This window comes from Hordeum vulgare, chromosome 3H (genome assembly GCF_904849725.1).
Source record: "Hordeum vulgare subsp. vulgare chromosome 3H, MorexV3_pseudomolecules_assembly, whole genome shotgun sequence".
NCBI lineage: Eukaryota > Viridiplantae > Streptophyta > Magnoliopsida > Poales > Poaceae > Hordeum > Hordeum vulgare.
This window is the reverse complement of record NC_058520.1, coordinates 300,766,977-300,790,837: the sequence shown is the minus strand read 5'-3', so window position 1 is coordinate 300,790,837 and position 23,861 is coordinate 300,766,977. Positions and strand designations below refer to the sequence as shown.

At 48.5% G+C, this 23,861-nt stretch overlaps 2 protein-coding genes across 2 annotated transcripts; both read right to left on the bottom strand.

The window, feature by feature from the left end:
• Positions 1-9,586: 9,586 nt before the first annotated feature.
• LOC123443692 (egalitarian protein homolog) lies at positions 9,587-23,376 on the bottom strand. Its single transcript, XM_045120192.1, has 10 exons — positions 23,157-23,376; positions 22,308-22,468; positions 21,789-21,920; positions 21,635-21,685; positions 21,265-21,361; positions 19,886-19,932; positions 19,528-19,744; positions 19,122-19,251; positions 18,985-19,027; positions 9,587-9,790 (listed from the first exon to the last, which is right to left on the bottom strand). Exons 1-10 carry the CDS (start codon positions 23,200-23,202, stop codon positions 9,716-9,718), a joined length of 999 nt encoding a protein of 332 aa, XP_044976127.1. The 5' UTR covers positions 23,203-23,376; the 3' UTR covers positions 9,587-9,715.
• Positions 12,220-14,663, bottom strand: LOC123443694. Its single transcript, XM_045120193.1, has 2 exons — positions 13,596-14,663; positions 12,220-13,449 (listed from the first exon to the last, which is right to left on the bottom strand). Exons 1-2 carry the CDS (start codon positions 14,002-14,004, stop codon positions 13,184-13,186), a joined length of 675 nt encoding a protein of 224 aa, XP_044976128.1. The 5' UTR covers positions 14,005-14,663; the 3' UTR covers positions 12,220-13,183.
• Positions 23,377-23,861: the final 485 nt, after the last annotated feature.

Genomic DNA, 23,861 nt, shown 5'->3' with positions numbered 1-23,861 from the left:
GGGTCATGTATGCATGTCCTTGTGCGGTACTGCCACTTTGGTTTATGACTAGACTTTTCGATCCGGGTTCTTTGACATTGGAATGCTAGCGACACAATTGCATACGTGAGTCAAAAGGCGCAAACGGTCCCGGCTAAGGTAAGGCTGCAGCCGTGGGGTTAACCGTGCGTGAGACCGCAAAGGGATGCGATGTGTTACAGGCTGGATTCCTATGGCTTAGGATCGGGGTCCCGACATAACAATAAAGGACAATAATTATCCCTTGCATGCATGCGGGAGTAAGATCATTGGATTGATGTGGATGAGAGAGAAAAACACACATTAATTTACACGAGAAACAAGGAGACAAGTTGTCTTCAAACATTGACTTAGAAGGCATTAACGTTTGCCTTGGTACGTGTAATATGGGTTAGAGACCTTGTATACAAAAATGGAGGGAGTACATGGTAGAGTTCATCCCAAAATACTATGGGGAGATGGGGCCTTGAATTCACTAGGGGATCTTTCCCTCGTAAGGGCCCTTGGCATCCTCTTCTCACATGGAGGCATCTCCATGGGAGGAGGTAGTAGATGGAGCTATGTTCAACAAAAGATATGCATAAGCTTAGCTAACCCTAGAAGGAGGTGGGGGTGGAGTATATACAGTGCTAGCCATGAAGGGGTAAGTGTGAGAGAGATACAAGGCCAAAAGCCATGGTTGCACACGTGGTCTCGTACGTCCGACTGCTCATGAGGGTCAAGACATCCGGTGTGTCTCGAACGTCTGACGATCCGGCTCGGTCAAGGTGGCTTCGGATTTCCGGGTGCATCGGTTGTCTGAGAGTTGTGACGGGAGGACTTGGGCGGCACCACGCGTCGGTCGTCCGGACGAGCTCGGATGTCCGGACGCTGGGACTGCTCAGACATCCGACGGGGCTCGGTCGTCCGACCGCTAGAGCGTCCAGCTTTAGCTCTTCTTCTTCCATCTCCTCTTCCACGCTTCCCTCGCAGATGGTGTAGTTGTACGCACATGATGGCACTCCTCCTCGTCATCCGTGAAGCTTCGACAATACTTATGCATGTACACAAGAGGAGTGTCAAGTAGTATACCATCCTCTAATGGCACAAGCTGACACGTGTAAAGGAGAAGATTCACCTTTGTGTGTTTGATGTAGAAGTAGCACTTGTCACTTGGCAAAGGGACTCTTGTAATGGTGATGTATGTGGGATGCCCCGTATCAAGTGTAGTGGCCCTTGACTCGGCCATGGCCCCTCCTTCATCGTCCTCGTCCTGATGCCGGTAAGCAACACCTCCTCTCCCCTATGTTAGGTACGTTGTTAGCCTGTTAGGCAAGGTGTAGGATCGATTTTACCATTGCTCAACACAGCCTCAATATGGAGTAGGTTATGGACGCACAAATACGGCAGGTAGTTCAGGTAGCAGCACTGATAGTTGTGATTCAGTCATGGGTCATGTTCGTGCACAAGAGAGTTACTTGTCATGGTGAGAGACCTGTCATCAGATATGCTCCAATGCATCTGCGGGAATAGGAGAGGATCGTCGGTCTGAACTACATATACTACTTCAATGACACAGAGACTTTGTAGATGCTTAGAATGAAAAGAGCACCATTTTTCAGACTTGTCCAAACCTTCAGGAGCAAGGGGCTACAAGAATATAGCATCCACACCAGTGTGGAAGAGCAAGTGGCCATGTTCCTTCATGTTGCTTGCCATAACCAGAGGTTCACGGTTACCCACATAATGTTGAGGAGATAAATGGAGACCATAAGGTACTTCAAGCAAGTGTTGTATGATGTTGGAGAGCTTAGAGGAGAGATGATCAAGTCACCAACTGGCCGGACTCCTACCAAGATTCGCACTAGCCCAAGATGGTATCCATATTTCAAGGTGAGCATTGTGGTATGTAGTTCATGGCTTGATATGCTTGGATTGTTCAAGCTGAGCACTAACACAATTTTGTATTGCCATTTCAAGATTGCATTGGGGCAATAAATGGTACTCATGTCACTTCGAGAGTGTCGAGGTCACAAGTTGCAGCATACAGGGGGAGGAATCACTACATAAGCCAGAATGTGCTTCCTGATGTTGACTTTGATCTGAAGTTCACATATGTGATGGCTGGCTGGGAAGGGTCAGGACATGATGCTAACATACTCAATGACAGTATGAGTCGTCCTGATAGCATCAACATCCTTTATGGCAAGTTCTACCTAGGAGATGTTGGCTATGCATGTCGGCCAGGTGTTCTTCCACCCTTTAGGAAGACCAAGTATCATCTGAATGAGTTCTCTCATAGGAACTACCCTAGGACTCCACGGGAGCTATTCAATCTCAGACTGTGACAACCCTAGACCGACGCTCCAAAAGATTCCCCTCTTATTATGTTCTCGTCGTGTGGTTCGTATGTTTGTCGCATTCATAATCGCATCATGCGCATCATCTGCAATTCATCGGCACTTCATTGCCGCCAGTTTTCAAACTCGCATCCGTTATTAGTTGTCGGATCTCCCGTTCTCGTCGTTGTCCGTGTTGAGCCCGATCACACACGCACGCGCCCGCGGCATCGTCAAAACCTTGTTTTTAAAAGTGTGTATAAAACTTCCTCTGGTTGGGTTGAAACTTGGCGTGCGGTCTTATTTTAATATAGGTAGACCGCCTGCCAATTTTCATCGCAATCGGAGTCCGTCTGGTACCCGAACGGTCGACCGCAGCGGCACCTCTTCGGTTATTCGTCGGACGTGTTTCAGTGTTTTAAATCGCGTTGCAGCGCCGCACCATTTCCCTCTCATCCCCACCTAGCCACTCTACACATCCACTTAGCCGTCCCCGCGTGCGAGACCATTCGATTCTGATCGCGCGGTTGAATTCGGGGCGAAAAACTGCTAAATCTTGCCCCCCCTTCCCTATTTAAACAGCTTCCCCTGCCCAATTAGGACGCCCAAACCCCTCTGCCTTGATTTCCGCGCCAACCCTAGCCTCCTCTCTCCTCCCCCCCCCAACAGCCTCTCTCTCCTCGCTCCAGGCCCGCCCAGGCCCGGATCGGGCCCTCTCGGGCCCATATGGCGCGCCGCCGCCCGACCTGGCCCGAGCCAGCCGCCTGCCGCTGCCACCTCGCCTCCCAAGCGCCGCCCCGTGCTGGTGCCCGTCGCCGAAGGTCGCGCAACCGGTCGAAGTGTCGTACCCGTAGCTGGAGCGCCCCGGGCCGCAGCCCCACCGGCCGGACCAGCTCGCGCCGCCGCTTTCTGCCCGCGCACGTCGTGCCCTCGTTCCCGCATCGCTTCGCGTCCATGGCGCGAGAGCCGTCGTGCCCCTGCACCCAAGCTTCGGCCAGATCTGGCCACCCTTCGCCGCCCCGTCCATTCCTGGCCGGCGCCCCGCCTCCCGTCGCCTCGAGCTCCTTCGTCGGAGTGCACCGTCGCTCATCCCGATCTGGAGGGGATCCAGATCCGTCTCCCGTGTCGCTCGCGAGGAGCCTCGCACGCCTGCAGCCACCTCGCATGGGCCAGGCCAGGTGGATCCAGCCGCCGACCCACGCCTCGCCTCGGTCCCGAGCGCCTGGCTGGCCTCCTCCCGTGGGCCGCGGCGTGCTAAGCCCGGAGCCGGCCCAAGCCAGGCCGCCTCCTGCTCCAAGTTGCGCCGGCCCAAGTGGCCCTCTGGTGAGCCGCTCCTATCCCCCGCACCCAGCGCAATTTAGTTGTCTTGCGCTCTCTGTTTTGCCCGAGTAGTCATATTTGGCCCGTGTAGGATTTTATTATTTTTTCTGCGAATTATTATATTTCAGAAAAATGCTATATTTTCAAACACTCGTAGATAATTAACCGTGCATCGGTTCGCGACGTATTATACATGTAACTCGTGTAGAATTTTGCATAGATTATGATTTTACAACTTACATTCATGTTTGAAGTGGTTGACCCGCCGTATGCCTAGATTTGCGTGTTGTCCTAATAGGGAATTAATTTGTCGCTATTTTTGCGCGTGCCCGGTTTGTCCAAATCTCATAGATAAAATGTTCGCGTTGTTCAGGACCTTTTGCCATGTATGTTAGAGTAGTTGCTTGCATTTTTGTATGTAGATTCCGTCGCTAGTTTGCTATGTCATGTTTAGGACATATTCTCGCATATATGTATGGCATTATTTTTATTTTTCGAACCCATATATTATATATGTTTTCGGGGTAGAAAAATCCATAGAATTTAACTGTGCATTTAGTTTTAGCTTTTGAGCAAGTTAGTGCGCGTGATATTTTGCTGTGTTGCCCTTTTGTTTATTTTGTGGGATTTATCCCGTGCATGATATGAATGAGTTGTCAACTAGATATATGCCCTTGGATGTGTAGGCTAGCATCTGGTAATTTTGGTTGCAATAGAAATCCATGTTTAGATGTTGTTTGCTTGTTCTCAACATGCTAGAAATAGTGCTGATTTGGAGATGCTGAAATATTTCTAAGTCTGAAATCTGTTTTTATTTTGTTGTTGTCTTGCCATGAGTTTTGCTAGTGATCTGTAGCTCTTTTGAGGTTCGTCCAATGAAGTTAGTTGTAGTCCTTAAGATTCTCTAGCATGCTGTAAATTTTCATGCCATTTGGAGTGTTGTAGCATATAGTTTTTCTGCTGTCAATATGCCTTCAGATCGAGAACTGCACTGTCAAAACTAATGTTTCACTAAGTCTGAAACTGTGTGTGAGATGCCATTTTGTGAGTTCTTTTCCTAGTGATCCACGATGCCATGCTAGATGTTATTAGTAGGGTGTTGAAGTGCATCTTGTCCTCTACAGTCTCATGTCTTGTTTGAGCATTTTTTATTTATGTAGCTTGTTGTTTTGGGGCGTAGAAAATGTCATGTGGCTGATTTTGGCAGATTATGACTATTTCTTGTGTGGCTTGTATTTGTTGAACCGTTGCTCCGTTTTGTTCGTGTCCTAAATGAAACTTGCTTAGAATCTCGTGTAGTTACATATTATCTTGCTACTTGTGTGATTTGGATGTGTGTGGCTGTCATTTGCATACATATTGCATCCATGGCATCATATCTTGCGGTGATCATATCTTTTGAACCGTAGCTCTGTTGGAGATGTTCTCTATGTGTAAATTGATTGGAATGACGCGTAGAATCACGTAAACCTACTTATTTTTCTGTTTAACAAATATTTAAACATGTTAATTCATATCTGGACAGAATTATAAATTAACGCATGAGGTCATCTCGGAGATGCTATAAGTCGTTTCCGGACTAATTTAAAATGCCTAGATAGGTAGATTAATTACATTTCACCTCTTGCCATGTTTAACCATAATTAATATTGCCGTGTACCTAATCGGGATAGAACTAAATAATTCATATGTGGAGTTTCATCAATATGCAACTCGTTGCGTATTGAACTTCACTTAATGTGTAGTGTCTCATTGTTGTGAATTGTCATGCCATGTCTTGCATATATTCAACTGATCATGCATCATATGTGGATTGCATCTTGTCATGCATGTGCCGTGGTGAATATCGTGTGTTGATTCTTGTTTTCGGTTTGCTTCGTCTCGATAGAGTTTCGCAAGCGTGACGAAAAATGAGGAACTGTTCGACTACATCGGTTCGTCTGCTTCACGGAGTCATTCTTCTTTCAGGCGGGATCTCAGGCAAGATGACCATTTTCCCATATACCATTACTATCATTGCGATGCTAGTTTTATCGTTTCTATCGTTATGTCTCGCCGCCTACCACCTGTTAAATATCAGCCTCTCAACATTGCCATGAAAACCTTCAACTTGTTCACAACCTAGCAAACCACTGATTGGCTATGTTACCGCTTGCTTAACCATGTGTTAGCGTTGCTAGTTGCAGGTGCAGTGCTTCCATGTGATGACATGGGTTCCTTTCTATATCACTCTATTAAATGTTATTTAATTTAATGCACATATATACTTGATAAAAGGTGGAAGGCTCGGCCTTTCTAGCCTGGTGTTTTGTTCCACCTTTGCCCCCTTAGTTTCGGCTACCGGTGTTATGTTCCATAATTGAGCGCTCCTGACACGATCGGGGTTGTTATGGGGACCCCCTTGATAATTCGTCTTAGATTAAAACTGGTCTGGCAAGGCCCAACTTTGATACTACATTTGCCTAATACCCTAATAAAATTGCATAGGGACTTTCAGGACCCCGGGGAAATTAATCAACCCCCGGGCCAGTGCTCCGCATGAGTGTTGGTCCAACCTGTCAACCGTCGGTGGCTACCAGGAGCAACTCTGTGATTGGCCTACCAAAAGTTTGGACAATCCGTCGTGTCTTGAGAACGAGATACGCGGCTCCTATCGGGATCGTCGACACGTCGGGCAGTCTTGCTGGATTAGATTTACCTTTTACGAAATATCTTGTGCATCGGGATTCCGGTGATGCTTTGGGTAATCTCAGAGTTGAGGTTTTCCACTAAGGAGTCCGACGAGATCGCGAGTTTCGTGATCGAGGATTTCTATGCGGCTTGTGGTAATTTGTGATGGACTAGTTGGAGCACCCCTGCAGGGTTAAATCTTTTGGAAACCGTGTCTGCGGTTATGTGGCAACGTGGAAACTTTGTTTAATACTGGTTCTAGATAACTTGAAGTTAAATTAATTAAAATATGCCAACTGTGTGCGTAACCGTGACTGTGTTTTTTGTGAGTTCCTTCTCCGATCGAGGACACAGTGGGGTTATGTCTGACGTAAGTAGGTGTTCAGGATCATTCATTTAATCATTATTAGTTCACGTCCGCTATGCATAGATCATCCCCCTCTTTATTTTGTACTCGTAAGTTAGCCATCAAACAAATGCTTAGTCGCTTGCTGCAACATCACCACTTAACCATACCTCACCTGTTAAGCTTTGCTAGTCTTGATACCTTTGGAAATGAGATTGCTGAGTCCCCTGTGGCTCACAGATTACTACAACACCAGTTGCAGGTACAGGTAAAGGTTAGTTTGACGTGAGCGCGTTGATTGTTCATTGGAGTTTCTTCTTCTTCGATCTAGGATGGGTTTCATGTCGGCAGCCTGGGATAGCAAGGATGGATGTCGTTCTTTCTCGTTTGTTTCATCCGTAGTCGAACCCTGCTCTTCTTTGTGATGTTTATGTAATGTACTGATGATACTCTGATGTAGCTTGTGGCGACCGTAAGCCAATTCCATATATCTCACCTTTTCAGTACATGTACTTGTAACGATATCCATTCTTGCGAAACAACGAGATGCGCTTCTATCCCTGACGAGGTCCTCGTGCCGAATTAAGGATAGAGTCGCATCTTGGGCGTTACACAGACACTCCAGCCTTAGAGTAACTATTGAGAGGGCATTTGGAGCTCTGGAGAATGGGTTCAAGATCCTGGATCGAAAGCCATTCCACACTTACCCTATCCAGGTTAAACTTGTTCTTGCATGTTGCATTCTGCATGACTGGATCCTGCGATGGGGTTGTGATGAACTAGTGTGTGAGGAGGAAGATGTGACACCTCACAATGTTGACTTCGGTGGCCATGGTGTTGAGGCATTTGATAACGAAGTCTGGAAGACCAAAATACTGGAATGGACACGGACAATGTGGGATAACAGAGACCAGACAAGGATCTGATGAAAAACAGCAACAGCGATAGCAGAAGAGGAAGCAGCAGCAGCAAAAAAAGAGAAAGAGGAAGAGAAACAGCAGCAACAGCACAAGAGGTGAGATGAAGAGAGGGGATGGATGATGAACTTTCCCCATTGAGCCATTTAGCTCTTAATAATGTATATTATCATTTGATAGTAGTTACGATGAACCGTAATTTGTTTCGCACCTAGGAGAGAAACTGTTAAAATCGTGTGTGATAAGATCGTCATTAATTAAAAGTCGTAACAACACCTAATGCAGTAGTAATCAAACAACCTGTCTTATATGCGTCTGATGCTAACCAAACAACGGGTTAAAATTAGTTTTCTTATGTAGGTAACGTATATGCACGCAACCAAACAATATACAGATGATGATTAATGGATTGTTTTTCCTTATTCGGACCCAATTTATGCGGCAACCGCGGCCTTGGGTGATGCAGGCAGGTGGGAGTGAAGTCGAGAGAATGGAGATTGTTGGAGCTAGCTTCGTAGCGGTATCAATTACCAATGCAAATGCATCAGTGAACCAAACAAAATCTGATTTTGTCCATAGCGTTTATGTTAACAGTGTGAATTCATTTTTTTTTAATAGGCAATGCCACAAAGGGCCTAGAGCTTCATTAAAAGAGCGGTTACAACACAAAGCCCCCACAAGGACTCACAAGAAAGGGAAATAACGCCTAAGCCCTTGCCTTTTACAAGAAAGACCCTAAACTGGAACTGAAAATTGCAATCGGGTCCACTGCTTCTTCTTCCCAGATGAAGCCTCGTCGTTGCCGGGGACGCACCACTTGGGGCAACGAGACCATCGTAGGAGCTCTCCAACTCTTCAAACTCCAGGCTATGGCACTTCGACTAGGAGGAAATTTGCAGCCGCCATTGGGCTAGAAAGGGCAGGAAATTTGCAGCCGCCATTCGGCTAGAAAGGGCAGCGGCATGTCGTTGAAGACCGGCAGCCAACAGGCGTCGTAGCTCCACCAAATCAGATGTCACCGCTGATTTGCTCCAAACCCATCTGCTCGAGCCAGATCCCCTTGATTTGCCAACCTATCCACCACCATGGCAGCCTGAAACTGCAAAGCAAGCGAATGGATCTTTCTCCACATCAGGGCATCTACCAGCTTATTGGAGGTCACACCGGCGATAAACCAAACAGCAGCGAGTGGCACCATGCCACCGCCGCCAGGCAAAGCGCCGCCGCACGCTGCTCGTACACGCAGGCGCCACGCTCCTCATCGGCGTCTCGCCAGTCCTAAAACCCACAACAAGACCACACTAAGGAAAGCAAATCCTACCAATACTATATACATGAGCGCACCGAGCACCTGCCCCTTCACATCTCCGACGAGCTTCGCCGGCAGAGATGGTCCAGGATCGGGCCGGGCCCGAACTCTCTCGAGAGACTCTCAAAGCTAGGAGGAGGAGCAGAGGAGTCAGGAACGGAGCCACGTTTGTGTTACCCTTCTCTGAACCAAACACCTCCTTTGGGACTGTACATGCTCTGAGGGCTCTGAGGACGCAACAGTGGTAAGAGGCGACTAGCACACGGTGGGTGCAGTGCTAACAAAAAGATGGCCCTGAGTGAGAAGGGAGTGCTAACAAAGAGGTCGTGCAATCCGAATTTAGGCTTGCATCCGGCTGATGATCAACTTGCGGGCGCTGGAGGAAACCTTCCAGCTTCAATGTGCTTTAACCAGATTTGCAGGCAAAACACAGCTAGTTCGCTCCCAGAGCCAGCCCAGGTTGCCATCATCATTCAAGGCAAAATCTCGAAAACACAATCTGCAGCAACGGACCTAACGATATTGGTAGGACACCCACCAACCTTTCGGTTCAGCACAATCATGAGAGGGCAGCATCAGTTCAGCACAATCATGAGAGTGAAATCTAACAGGCCAATATTCTGATGTGTCGACTGGCACAACCAGAGAAAGCCTTGTCAGATAATTTAAGTTATAAGATACGGAAAGCTGCCTTCAACTCTTATTTTTATTCTTGTCACGGATCAGCGATCTACAAGGTAGAGTACCACATGCATTTCTGTATTCCTTGTGTTCAAAAGATGGGGCAGTTCAAGCATATATCACAAAAGTCCTTTCTCTAAAATTCCAGCATTCGGCCCCTCAGGATAGCCTCCGCCTTTCTGACTTCCTTCACTGGTCCAATGATGAATACCTACATTAAGCAGGCATGAACAAGAGGATTAGTAAAGCTAAGAAAATCAAGGATATCTTGTTTTCACTGGAAATTTTAGGCTTATTCTCAGAGGAGAATCAAGGATTATTTTATGTTTCTACAGGTACTTGAACCACTTCCTCACTAGGTGTTGGACTGTAAATCCATACAGCTGGAAATGATTGAAGGGTAACGACTTGCATAGCCTTGCATAATAGTATGATAACACGACAGAGAAGTTGTATGCATACACATCAAGCCCTAGCACCCTACTGCAATCACCTCAGCTAGAAGAGTTGTATGCATACACATCAAGCCATAGCACCCTACTGCAATCACCTCAGCTAGAAGTATCTGTCCGTGATCAGTGTTAGGAAAGCAACTTGTATTCCCATGAGGCCATAGGCCAGTATATATACATGTACAGGTTGTGGACTATATGCAATATGCAGGAAACCCCTTATATATCGGGATAAATACAAAAGGGTACATGACTTATATTATAACTCTAACACCCCCCTCAAACTCATGGTGGATGAACAACACTATGCTTGGTGAGCTCATGCTTCACAGGATCGTGCGCAATGCTATTAGCACCTGTACTGTCAGATAAGAGCAGGGTCGGTGTAGTGACAGAAACACCAAAATCCTGAAGTAACCACCGTAACCAAGTCACCTCTGTCGTCAAAAGAGCCATCGCTCGCAACTCAGCCTCTACACTCGAACGGGAAACTGCAATTTGTTTCTTCGTCTTCCAAGCAATGAGAGAACCACCAAGAAAAACACAGTAAGCAGAAAGTGAACGACGATCTGAAGGATCACTAGCCCACGTAGCATCCGAATAGGCCTGAAGCTGTAAAGAACTGGAGCGAGGAAAGAATAGACGGTGACAGATCGTGCCCCGAAGATATCGGAGAACACGAAGGAGATGACTATAGTGAACCGAGGTGGGAGCGGAGACGAACAGACTCAGAATATGAACCGGATAAGAGATATCCGAACGAGTGACAGCTAGATAGACAAGACTGCCAACAAGATGACGATAACGCGTCGGGTTAGGCAGAGGATCACCATCAGTAGCACGGAGGTGAACATTGAGCTCCATAGGAGTCTCAACAATGCGCTCGCCAGTAAGAGCAGCACGAGCAAGAAGATCCTGGATATACTTTTCCTAGGATATAAAAAAGCCATCAGAGGTAGAAGAGACTTCAATCCCAAGAAAGTAGCGAAGAGGTCCAAGATCAGACATAAGAAACTGCTCACTAAGACGGGCCTTTACAAAGGCAATATACTCGGGGTCATCCTCAGTGATGATCATGTCATCAACATAGAGAAGAAGAAGAGTCCGACCACGAGAAGAAAGGTGAATAAACAATGCTGGATCATGAGTACTCGCTGAAAAACCAGCGGCAGTCACCACAGAGGCAAAACGCTCAAACCAGACACGAGGGGCTTGCTTAAGGCCATAGAGAGAGCGACAAAGACGACATACCATGCCATCAGGAACAGAATACCCAGGGGGTGGCTGCATGTACACCTCCTCACGCAGCTCACCATTAAGAAAGGCATTCTTAACATCAAACTGAGATATAGACCAGTGGCGTGGAGAGACCACGGCAAGAAGTGTACGAACAGTGGTCATATGGGCCACAGGAGCAAAAGTCTCGTCATAATCACGACCATGCTCCTGCTGAAAACCACGAGCCACAAGACGAGCTTTGTGACGCTCAAGAGAACCATCGGAGCGAGTCTTAACCTTGTAAATCCACTTACAAGTGATGGGACGGACTCCGGAAGGAAGGGAAACAAGATCCCACGTATCAGTGCGTTCAAGAGCAGCAATCTCCTCTGCCATCGCAAACTGCCATCCAGGATGAACAACAGCCTCACGATAGGAAGTCGGCTCAAGAACAGCAGCACCAACGATGGGAAATCCACGGCGATCAACATGCGGACGAGGGCGAGAACGCAAGGCATAGGGAGGCTGAGATGAGGATGACGACACATCCGCAGAGGCATCCACATGACGTAACGACGAGTGTAACACTGAGGAAAAGATGGAACAATGCAAGAGGGGGTCGCCAAGGTAGAATCGGGGGTGAAGACGTAGAAGTCACCGGAGATGAAGGTGCAGAATCCGGTGACATGCCCGGAGAGGAAACTGTGGGAGATGGTGGTAGCAAATCGACAAGTGGTGGAGAAGCAGAGGGAGCGAAACGAATAGGCAAAGGCTCGATGTGGGTGAGAGGTGTATCAGGAAAAGTGAGGAAAGAGATATCTTCCACTGAAAAGGTCGAGGAAGATGGGCGTGGGTAGAAGGGACGAGACTCATCGAAAGTCACATCCCGAGAGATACGCATCCGACGACCGATAGGATCCCAACAACAATAGCCCTTATGCTCATCACTGTAGCCTAAGAAGACACACTCAACAGACTAAGCGGCCAGTTTGGTGCGTTCACGAGGGGCAAGAAGAACATAGCAAACACAACCAAACAGGCGATGCACCGAATAATCAGGAGAACGGTCAAAAAGACGCTCAAAAAGGAACACCACCCTGTAGAGCAGTAGAAGGTTGTAGATTGATGAGATAGGTGAAGGTGGAGACGGCCTCAGCCCAGAAATGAGGCGGAAGAGAGGCAACAATCATCATCGCACGAGCCGTCTCAAGAAGGTGACGATGCTTGCGCTCAGCTACACCATTCTGAGCATGAGCACCAGGACAAGAGAACTGAGCAAGTGTACCCTGCTCAGCGAGAAATCCACGCAACATCTTGGAAATATTCTCTCTAGCAAAGTCAGCACGAAACACACGGATAGGCGTAGAGAACTGAGTGTGAACCATGGCAGCAAAACGCTTATAGATAGATAATACCTCACTACGAGAAGACATAAAATAGATCCACGTGTATCGAGAGAAATCATCTATAAAGATAATATAGTAGCGATGGCCTCCCTTCGAGGAAAAGGGAGCTCGACCCCAAGCATCCGAGTGGACAAGGTCAAAAGGACACTGAGACACAGTCTCGCTATGAGGATAAGGTAACTGAACCTGTTTACCAAGCCGGCAGCCTTGACAGTCTAAAGACACACCACCGGAGACGGATCCAAGAAGACCACGTCGAACTAAGGATGAGAGACGGGAGCCACATAAATGACCCAGACGATGATGCCACTCTTGAAAAGAGCTGGTAGACAAGGCAACAGAGGAGGAGAGACTGGCAGCGGTGGGATGGAAGGTGAAGCCAGTCAAGCTCCCAGAGACCCTGAGAGTCACGGCGCCGGGGGCCAGCACCAAGAAGAGCACCAGTGTGACGGTCCAGAACTGAACATGAGAGTCAAAGTCAAGGATGACCCGACAATCAGAGTCAACAATCCGGCCACCAGAAAGGAGCTACATGGTAAGCCGAGGAACATGAGCAACATCGGGAACATGAAAAGATGAAGTGCTAAGAGTGCCTCGACCAGTAACCGGGAGAGAAGTACCTGCTGCAGTAAGAACATGAACAGGAGAATCAAGAGGTCGAGTAGATGACAGAGTGGATGAATCAGGAGTCATATGAAAAGATGCTCCAGTGTCAAGAACCCACGGAGATGTACCTACCTGTGTAGAAGGTGGTCTCACAATGCCAGAAGAGTCCGTAGCAGAACCAACAGAACCTGTCGATGAAGAAGCAACAGGAGAGAAGTACCATCAGCAATAAGAACATGAACAGGAGAATCAAGAGGTCGAGTAGATGACAGAGTGGATGAATCAGGAGTCATATGAAAAGATGCTCCAGTGTCAAGAACCCACGGAGATGTACCTGCGTGTGTAGAAGGTGGTCTCACAATGCCAGAAGGGTCCGTAGCAGAACCAACAGAACCTGTCGATGAAGAAGCAACAGATGGAGCTAGCAGACATTGAAATCGTCCAATCTCCTGCTCAGTCAGGGGCGCAACTGAAGATGTCAATGTAGACACACCCGACAACGGAGAGTCGAAGGCAAGCAGCAGGGCGCGAAGTCGCGCAATCTCGTCCTCGGTGAAGTACACAGCTGAAGTAGGCGGCGTAATTGTACGAGGAGAGAAGCAACCACCACCACCTGTGGAAGCCGCTAAATATGGCGGTGTAGCATGTCCAGTATCGTCGGCAAAGACCGGTGGAGAAGACGAGGCCGTGTGCAGACAAGCACCAAGCGCCAAGGGAAGACGCGTGGACGAAGAGCAGTCCATGGAGTCATAGGCACCAGGACAACCGGTGAAAGTCGCGAGAGGTGTCGGGGAAGAGCGACATGCATCGATGAAAGTCGCAAGAGGAGTCGGTGTAGAGCGACAATCACCATATGTAGAGCTTGCAGGAGCAACAGAAGAACTACCAGCACAGCCGTCAGGAATCACAAGAAGCAAGGCACTGCAACGTTACGTGCTGGTGTAGACCATTTTTTTCTCTTTTTTTTGGAACCGACGGGATTCAGCAGTAGATCAAGGGCCAGCGGGATCCAGCGGCTGGACCAGAAGGGCCGGCGCGAGATCCAGCGGGATGCCCAGTCGGCGATGCGGGAGAAGGGGGCGGTGTGGCGCGACCTGGAGAGTACATACTCCACCGGGAGCAGATAGGCGAATCCAGTCGGCGATGCGGGAGACGGGGGCGGTGTGGCGCGACCTGGAGGTACGACCGGGAGCAAAGACGGACGAATCCGGCACGCGTGGAGGACGCGCTGGACCGGGAGCTTCAAGCGGGACGAGCTCGAGCGGGAGCAGTGAAGGGCGAATCGGACGGCGCGTGGAGGACGCGCTGGATCGGGAGCTTCGAGCGGGATGAGCTCGAGCAGGAGCCGGGGATGACGAGCTCGAGCGGGACGAGGAGATCGAGGCCGGCGGCTGCGATCGGGGTGGACGCACGAGTTGCAGCGTGCAAAAATTAACCTAGCTCTAATACCATGTTAGGAAAGCAACTTGTATTCCCATGAGGCCATAGGCCAGTATATATAAAAAACGGGAAAACGCAAAGGTTTGCGTTTCTTTTCATTGAAAAGGGAGAGAATATGGACAGTACACGCCTTCGAGAAGGAGGCTACAGGGGCTCAAAAGAAATAGGAAAAGGAAAAAAGGCCTGCACAAGACTAGTGAACATCCCAGGTAAGCGGCACAATCGTGCCAAGACCAGTGGCTCCAGCCCGAACCCAAAGGGAGGCTTCCTCTCTGATTTGTGCCGAAAGCATGGCAGTGGAGGGCCGTTCGGCGTCGAACACACAGGAGTTGCGGTGCTTCCAAAGCATCCATGCTGTGAGGAGGGTTGCCGTGGCGAGGCCCTTGCGCATAGCTTTAGGCGTGTCCAGCTTGGTTTGCATCCACCAGTCATTTAGGGAGGCCTCTTGGTCTGGCGGCCGGCATGTCAAACGCAGCCAGGAGAGCGTGTCATGCCACACCTGCCACGAGAAGGGGCAGGTGACTAGCAAGTGGCATCGTTTCATGCTCTTGGTCGCAAAGGACACAGCGTGGATGGTGTTGAAGGCCGCGACGGCGCAGACGGTCCGCTGTCCAACACCTGTCTAGATTGGCAAGCCATTGGAAGAACTTGACGCGGGGCGGCGCCCAGCTCTTCCAGGTCAGCTTCCATGCCTCGCAGCTAGTGGAGCCGTGGAAGGTGGCGAGGTACGCACTGTGCGCAGAGTAGGAGCCATTCGAAGTCCACCTCCAGATTAGTTGGTTCGGTCCCTCGGTGAGAGCAAAGCTTTCGGTTTCACGCCACAGCAGCAAGTATTGGCCTATTTCATGGATGCCTAGGTGGCCGTGGATGTCTCTTGCCCAAGTGTGGTTGAGGAGGCCTTCTGCAATGGTGCGCTGCTTGCGCCGTTGCTTGGGGATGCAAGCGTATAGCTTTGGCGCGACCTCGCTGACGGAGCGGCCACCGATCCTCCCAGAATCTCCCCGTTCTGCCATCCCCCACGGCCAGTGTGGTGGAGGCGAAGAACAGGGCTTGCTCATCCTTGGAGAATTGGAGATAGAGGCCGCGCCAAGCCCGGCCCTCGTCGGTACGGCTGAACCAGAGCCACCGCAGTCGGAGGGCGAGCCCCGCGCGCTCCATGTCCTGGACGCCTAGGCCGCCGAGGGAAAGCGGCCGGCAGATGCGTCGCCAGTTGACGTGGCAGCTGCCACCGTTTGCGGCGGCGCGGCCCTCCCATAGGAATCATCTCTCAATTTTTTCAATGAGCTTGATGGTCTTCTTCGGTGGGGCGAAGACGAGGAGTTGGTGGATGGGGATGGCGCAGAGTACTGACTTGACGAGGGCGAGGCGGCCCGATTTGTTCATGAGCCGAGATTTCCAGCCGGGGAGCATGCCACCCACCTTATCGACCAGTGGCTGCAGTTGGGCGCTAGAGGGTCGCCGGATGGTGAGGGGGATCCCGAGGTATGTGAGCGGTAGGACCGCGATCTTGCACCCAAGGAGCTCCATGGTCAGGTCCGTATCTTCCAGATCGCAGTTGAGCATGGTGGCAGAGCTTTTGTTGTAGTTGACGCGCAGTCCCGAGGCTCGACCGAACAACTCCAGGATCGCCTTGATCGCAGCAATGTCATTCCGGGAGGGGTGGCAAAAGAGCACCACGTCGTCAGCGTAGAGCGAGATCTCCGAGACGGGGCGGTGCGGGTGTAGCTGCTCCAAGATGCCCAGCGACACGGCCCGTTTAACGAGGCGTCCCAGCGTGTCCACGACGAGGACGAACAGTTGAGGCGACAGAGGGTCACCCTGCCGCAGCCCCCGGCGATGCCAAATAGGGGGGCCTGGCTCGCCGTTGATCAGCACTCGTGGACTACATGCAGGAAACCCCTTATATATCGGGATAAATACAAAAGGGTACATGACTTATATTATAATTCTAACAATCAGCTCAAGATAAGCCCCTTTTTTCCGCCGGCAGGGAAAAAACGGCCCAGTCGCGCCCCCAGGAGCCCGTTTTTCGCCGGCTCAGGCCGAAATTGGCCCTGGCGGTCCCAGGCCGAACCCAGCGCGCTGGGGGTTGCCCGGGGGCGCCGGCGGAAACTTTTTTGGCGCGAAAAAACACTGGGCCCGTCAAGTCAGCGACTGGGCACGAGGTCGTCGTCCTCATCGCCTCGTTTCCCGCGGGAATCAATGCGAAGGCTGCGCCGCCGGTTAGCCTTCCATTGATTCACGGGCGACGCAATGAAGGCACGGCAACGCGCGTCACGTCTGTTCCTGCCACGCGTTCACACGACGCCGCTCCACGTGCCCGCCCGCCCGCGCCTATATAAGGCGCCCTCTCCCCGCCGGTGGCCACACACTTCTCCCGCTAACGCTCTCTCCTCTCCTTCGCCACCAGTGCCTTCTCTCCCTCTTTCTCCCAAAAAAGATGGTCGATCGCTTCCCCGGCGACAGAGCGGCCGCCAATGACTTCAGCCGCCGTCACATCCGCGAGGACGAGGCCCGCCTTCTCTACGAGGCGGACTACCCGACGCCGCTGGACATGCGGGTGTCGGGGTCCTGGAGGCTGAGCGCCGACGGAGTCCCGATGCCACCACCGCCCACTGGAGCTGACCGGCGGGCGGAGATCACGCGCATCCGATTGGGGCTGCCGGAGAGCGTGCGCAACCTGTCGCGGTACGCCCCCGACAGAACGCGTTGTGGACGGCGTACTTTGGTCGCCGTCACGCCGACCAGCTCGCCGTCACCAACGGGGTCAAATCCCACGGCCGCAACAACTCCGAGGGGCGCCGCCAATGGTGGTCCACGGCCACACCTTGGAGGGCGGCAACTCGCCGAGGTACAAGTATCCACCACCACCCGCCTTCTCCCGCCGCCGTGGCAGCTCCTGGACGCTGAGGCGGATGGAGACGGTGTCGTCCTCGTCGTCCGGCTCCCGCTCATCTGGATCACCGGCGTTCCTCCCCGTCAAGCCGAAGCCGCTGGGGCGGCGGACGCGCAGCGCCAGCACCGTCATCAACGAGCTCGGCGCTTCCTCCCGCCTCGTCAAGCCGAAGACGGAGCCAGGACTCCTCCTCGTCAAGAAGGAACACCTGGCCATGGCCGCCGCCGACGAGACCGCCCTGAAATGGGCACGGGACGACTACGTCCGGGAGGAGATGGAGCGCCAGCGCCGCGCCCTGGAGGAGATCGCCGCCCATCGCCACAGCCACGAGGAGGGCTTCGTCGTCATCCTCGACGAGAGCGACGAGCAGGCGTCGGGGCCTTCGAACCCCGTTCGCCACGACGACCCAGGGCAGGGGTGCAACAAGGACGGCGGCGGAGCAGGCGACGGAGCGGGCGACGGAGCGGGCGACGGCGGCGACTACACCAATTTCTACAAGGTCCTCGACATGTAGAAGGCGGCGGCGGCGGGCGGCGGCGGGGGGCAGCGGCGGCGGGCGGCAGCAATGTAGTCTAGTTTAGTTAGTTTTATGTTTGATTATGTTTTATTTCACTTTTTGTACAAATTTTAATGCAAACTATGAATCTCCTTCGAATTTGACTCAGTTTTGGCCGAATTTGGGCCGAGTTTTTTTTTCTTTGAAAAAACAATTCGGGCAACCTTTGTGGGGCGACTGGGAACCCGAGCCCCCCAGGGCGATTTTTTCGCCGGCGCGCCCCCAGGCGGCGCTATTTCACGCCCCTGGGGGGGCGAACGGCTGGAGATGCTCTAAGTATGATTGGATTATTGTAGGCAGTGGAGAATATAAATGATGAACAATAAGGACAAACCAGAAAAGCCATATTTTGCACGATAACTATAAATCGTTTACAACTACATTTCTGGAGGACCATGCATGTTAGTGAAGTCTCTCTAATATTACAAACAGACAGAAATGGATTAACAACATGATGTGCCAAGCTTAATGCTTGACATGGATTAACAACATGATGTGCCAAGCTTAATAAACAATAATATCCCAGTAAATAGATCTTGTTGCCAACTCAACAAACTACATGACTACAAACTGCAGTAGTGCCTATCAATCTATTCAAGGCAGGAAGATGCATCAACTCAGCAGAGCAATTTTGGTACTACAAGCCATATTGCTACAATTCAATCTATTCAAGGCAGGAAGATGCATCAATTCAGCAGAGCAATTTTGGTACTACAAGCCATATTGCTACAAAACTATAGTTATCGCTGTTAACCAATTCAAACGTGCACTGGATAAATTCGGGGGAGCACGACTGCCCAGTAATAAATATGTTAGCTATGGCAAACCTACCCTATCTGGAGGCCCCTTTGCACCACCGATATGGATTTCAACACTGCACATAGGAGTGGAAACAAAACAGGGAAGACCAAATTAGATTTCACAGCACAAATATCATGCGATATCTGAAGAATCAAACTTATGATTACTTGCAAGATTCTTTCACGGCCATTATTGACGATCCTTTTCTGCCAATAACGCGTCCCATTTTTCCAGGAGGCACATCTAAGAGCGAAAGGATATCCACTTCAGGAACACGGACTTCAGCTTCAATGTCATCTGTCAATAATATTTAATCCAATTTTGTTCTATAAGTTGAACATCAAACCTTCATAAAATGAATTAAAGAATGCAAAGCAAATACATCCATTGTCATTCCATTTAGTAATTCTTATATGACGATTTTCACCTACAAGGCTGCAATGCTAAACCATAAAACAAACCCCAATCATTAGGTTGCAAATTTATGATTTATCTGGAGAATCAAAAGTAAAACAGATTTGGCCGTACAGTAACCTTCCTATATCTGATCGGAAAGGGAGTAAACACACTGACCAGGGACAGTTGGAAGAGGTGGCCAATCTGCCTGCTGGTTGTCATTTATGCAAAAGCACCTGCAGTATAGCTCACTTCGTACTGCCAGACGCCATGAGGATACTTTGCTTAACTTCTCCATCATTTTCTCATGTATATTGAGAAGGAAGCGCACATCATCTGTTGCTGCTCGTATCATCATTTCAGACAAGGGCCTATTTTTCCAGAAATTTGGGTCCTAAAAATCCATCAAATTAAAATAAATTGTTAGTTTCAAGAAAATATATAAGCACAACGGAAAATCGTGTGCCAGGCCATTATCTGTGAAATTCACAAGACTTCAGGCCTGGAGTTCAATAATTTTCTTCACAATGCTAACCTGCCTTAGAAGGGTACGGACTTCTTCCTTTTCAGGATATGGCATTCCTACACAAAGCAGCACAACAGTATCACACCACACAATCAATCAAATGTGAAGCACAAAAGAAATTGAGGTTCAATCCTTCATAAATTTAGTAAACATCTGCATGGTGTTTAGAACAAAAGGACTAATTGACATGATGTTTTACAGAAGGAACACACTGTTAGCAAGAGTAATGGAACCACAATACATTACTTCCACATTTAAACACACACATTATGTGAACCAGGTTCCAGGTCCCCGGCGATTTGGAAAAAAATGCAGCCTACTGAGAACCCAAACACCTTAAGTTCAGTCAAGTAAGATGAACACCTTAAGTTAACTAGTTAAGGCAAGTCGAATGATCCATGAACCCAAACACCTCAATTTGAGACAATAAGATAGCCACGTGTCTGTAAGCATCAAGTGTAGACTATGAAGAACTCAACCGAGATGCAACATCACCACTATTAAATTGAAACAAGAAAAGGGTACAAAAACCATATTTTTACACCCAGTTTACAGCACCTCAAGCACTAGTCCTACTAATAACGTACATTTTGAACCACGGTACTCAAGGCAGATAATAATGGGATCACAAGCACAATCTACTAAAGTTATCCCAGGTTTTCAACATGTGTGCAAACCATTGTGTACAATAAAGTGGCCAACTGAAGAAGACATGCATCAGACAAATTGTGTGAAAGCATTAGTTTTAAACATAGGCAAATGAACATCTGCAACTTCATCATATTGTTAGACGGCGTACATACGATGAGACATGATGTCCACCCAGCAATAAAGATTATATACTACTCCCTCCGTCCCAAAATAACTGTCTCAACTTTAGTACAACTTTGTACTGGTACTAAAGTTAGTACAAAGTTGAGACAATTACTTTGGGGCAGAGGGAGTAACAACCATACCATTTTCAACTAAAGTAAAATTAACACAAAAAAGAGCTTGGATTGCATAAGCCACATACGTCAAGGTTAAAGCACTAGCTGTAGCCCAAAGTAAGGTCAGTTCAATTTTATTAAAAACCGACCCCATCTTTCTTAACAACAAGATTTTCAATAGGAATTGGACTCCACTAAGATAAATATAGTGAGGCAATACATTAGAATATATGCTAAATGTTTTAATTAAAGCACTTGGAAGACAGCACAAGCAAATTACCAATAAGGGGATTAGCCGAACCTATATAAGTTATACCTAATTAGAAGAAAAAGGACAAGAAAATATGAACAAGTGGCATAGGTTATGAGAAAACAAAGCAAGACTAAAACCATGTACACATAGGTTCTCTCCCAATATGTAAAGCTCAACAATTTAATCGAGTGAAGTGTAGGAAGTACCACAATAGCGAGGATCAGCAAGAAGGCTCACGAAGGATATGTAAACATCATATGCTCTCTTTTTACCTTCCTGCTCTTCTATCAGGGAATAGGCTATCTGCAAATGGAAGTGATGATCAAAAGCTCCCTCTACAAATAAAATTATCTACATATAGCTGTTATAATAATTAAAATATATATCTCTGGGAAGGTAGAGGATCATGTAATGCTTTCAACCCTGTACAGGGTTACTGGTTCAAAGCTCGTGATAATGGTTCAATTTGAAAGAAAATAACTAAGAAAGCAACAGATACTGTTTCATTCATATATTAGATGGAAATTACTACTTCTTTTACTTACAAAGGCATGCCACTATATGTACGGTGATTACCTGTGTATCCATCACATTATGTAATTTAATGCCAAACTGGAAATACAATGCCTGCAGCACAATAAATTGTAAGTTCAGCACTAGTCAGATACACATTCTTTTCCAAAGATTCTTTTAATACACCAAAAGAATATCACATCTCACAGTTAGGCACCTCACTGTCCCTTTTACAGTCATGAATAACTTTGGTGACATGATCAGACTCAAGTGCTGGTTTGCAAGCTTCAACTAGTTCTTTTCCACCCTCAATAGCATCGACCAAGTAAACAGCATCAGGAAATGCAATCTGAAAAATCAAACAAACCAACAAAAACAGTCTTGCCTTAACATCATTATAACAATGGTGACCAATCAGTCCGATCTTTTTTTAATCTATATCGGCAGAAATACATGCATGTGCAACCAGTTCCAATAAAATAACAGGGGTTAGGTCCAGTAAGTCTAGGTTCATCAAAAGGACGTATGTGGGTAAATCATGGCACTATAAGGTAGTGAAGCAGCATTTCACGTAAGACCATTGTAGTGTGCGGTCAGGTGAGGGTATAATAATTGTCCAATGTAGGAGAAGGTTGTCTTATAACAGTTTGTGGTAGCCACAATTCGTCCATGCTGAAACAAAAGATTGCAGGAGTTTAAAAATATTCCATGTCGCGTGAGATTTAGCTCAGCTCACCTGCATGATACAGAGAGCACCATTGCGGCAAAGGTCAACACCTTCGCAGTCAAATCCAATCACCAATTTCTTGGCAGCAGAGGGCTCAAGAAACTCGACCGGTAGTTGACCAGGTTTAGTAACAACATGAAAGGGCAGGGATGGCAATTCCACGTTATTCCCTGCAAAAGAACACATCGAATTACATGGAGAAACAAAATAGCTAGTTCATAGGTGCTTGCACACAAGCAAGCACAATAAGTTCTGAATTTCCAACCAAGGTAACATAGTGTTGGTTTAGCTAGATGCAGCCTAGTTTCCTCACCAATCAGAAGAAAAAGAACATTTTAAAACCACTGTGGTCAGCACAATCGCGTAGTTCGGTATCTCATATAATGAAATATTGTTGGAATAAAAGCAAGGCCTAACCTGATAGAATACAGCTATGAACTCTGAAGGACAACTAGCACAGGAACCAAAGCAGAATCAAACAGAAAAGGAAAACCCACCGACCATGAATCCTTCCATATGCTACTATTGCCCTACTCTTGATTAAAACCATTGATCAATAGCGGCAAAATCCAGGCTAACAGATCAACCTACAGGGAACGGAAGCTGCACGAGTAGCAGCTACAAGTACCAACGTTACCTGCCCTAAAACCCTAGCTAGGACTAAATCATGACGCAAAAACACGAAGTAAAAGGGCGGGGAAAAGAAGAGATATAGCAAAGCGCAGCCACTAAACGTGAACTCCAAGAAACCCTAAGTTCGGGCGACGCGCACGCGCACGCACCGAGCGGAAGCAGCGCTACGCTCCGAGCGATCGAGCGAGAGAAAGAGAGAGAGAGGAAGGGAGAGAGAGAGACAACCTGCGGGGTCCTCGCCATCGGCGGAGTTGGGGGGATGGGAGGTCATCCCTCCTCGACCCTCCCGATCGCTGGCCGGGAGAGACAGGACGCGGAAGCACCGGCAACGGAAGAGGGAATGAATAAAGGCGACGGGGAATCGCCTGGCCCGGCGGCGTCAAGACTCTACTAGTACTGGTAACTGCCCGTTGCTCCGCCCGACTGTTTCAGTACTGTGCAGGTTGGACTCTCTTTATGGGCCTCAAGCCCTCAAGGGCCAGTTTTTTTCCTCTCATAATTCTTTTTTTTTTGAAATCATAATTCTGGCAAACTGCGTGCAGAATTGTGTGTCCTTAGAATTGTCTTTCAAATTTTTTTATATGATTCTAGCATGTGATTAATGTATAAGTAGCTTGTTGAAATGTCTAAAATGTCCCTACACATGGGGCCAGCCGGCTGGGCGCGGATGAAAGCACATATTCTCCCTTGATGGTTTTGATAATTCATGACAACATGCATTGTCTCTTGATATTTCAAGTATAGTCCACACAAAGCATTGGTCAAAGGATTGCAAGGAGAAGCCCTTTGACGCAAGGAAAGGAATATGATTGGATCAAGCTTCAAGCTACAAGACTCTACATTTTATATTTATGACAAATCATTTTGAGTTCATAGGAAAATCAATACTATTAAAAAGGGGTGGGCTATTATGATAAATTGATTGCTCAA

What these genes read in the sequence shown, in the direction of transcription:
- LOC123443694 (XM_045120193.1), bottom strand. Translation starts at nt 14,004, where the DNA reads ATGGACTGCTCTTCGTCCACGCGTCTTCCCTTGGCGCTTGGTGCTTGT. An exon ending in ACCACCTTCTACACACGCAG is followed by an intron (nt 13,450 to 13,595) that starts GTACATCTCCGT and finishes CTTCATCGACAG; the next exon opens with GTTCTGTTGGTTCTGCTACG.
- LOC123443692 (XM_045120192.1), bottom strand. Translation starts at nt 23,202, where the DNA reads ATGACCTCCCATCCCCCCAACTCCGCCGATGGCGAGGACCCCGCAG. An exon ending in ATAATGTGATGGATACACAG is followed by an intron (nt 21,362 to 21,634) that starts GTAATCACCGTA and finishes TTCCATTTGCAG; the next exon opens with ATAGCCTATTCCCTGATAGA. An exon ending in CAAAGGGGCCTCCAGATAGG is followed by an intron (nt 9,791 to 18,984) that starts GTAGGTTTGCCA and finishes TGCTTAATGTAG; the next exon opens with GTATTCATCATTGGACCAGT.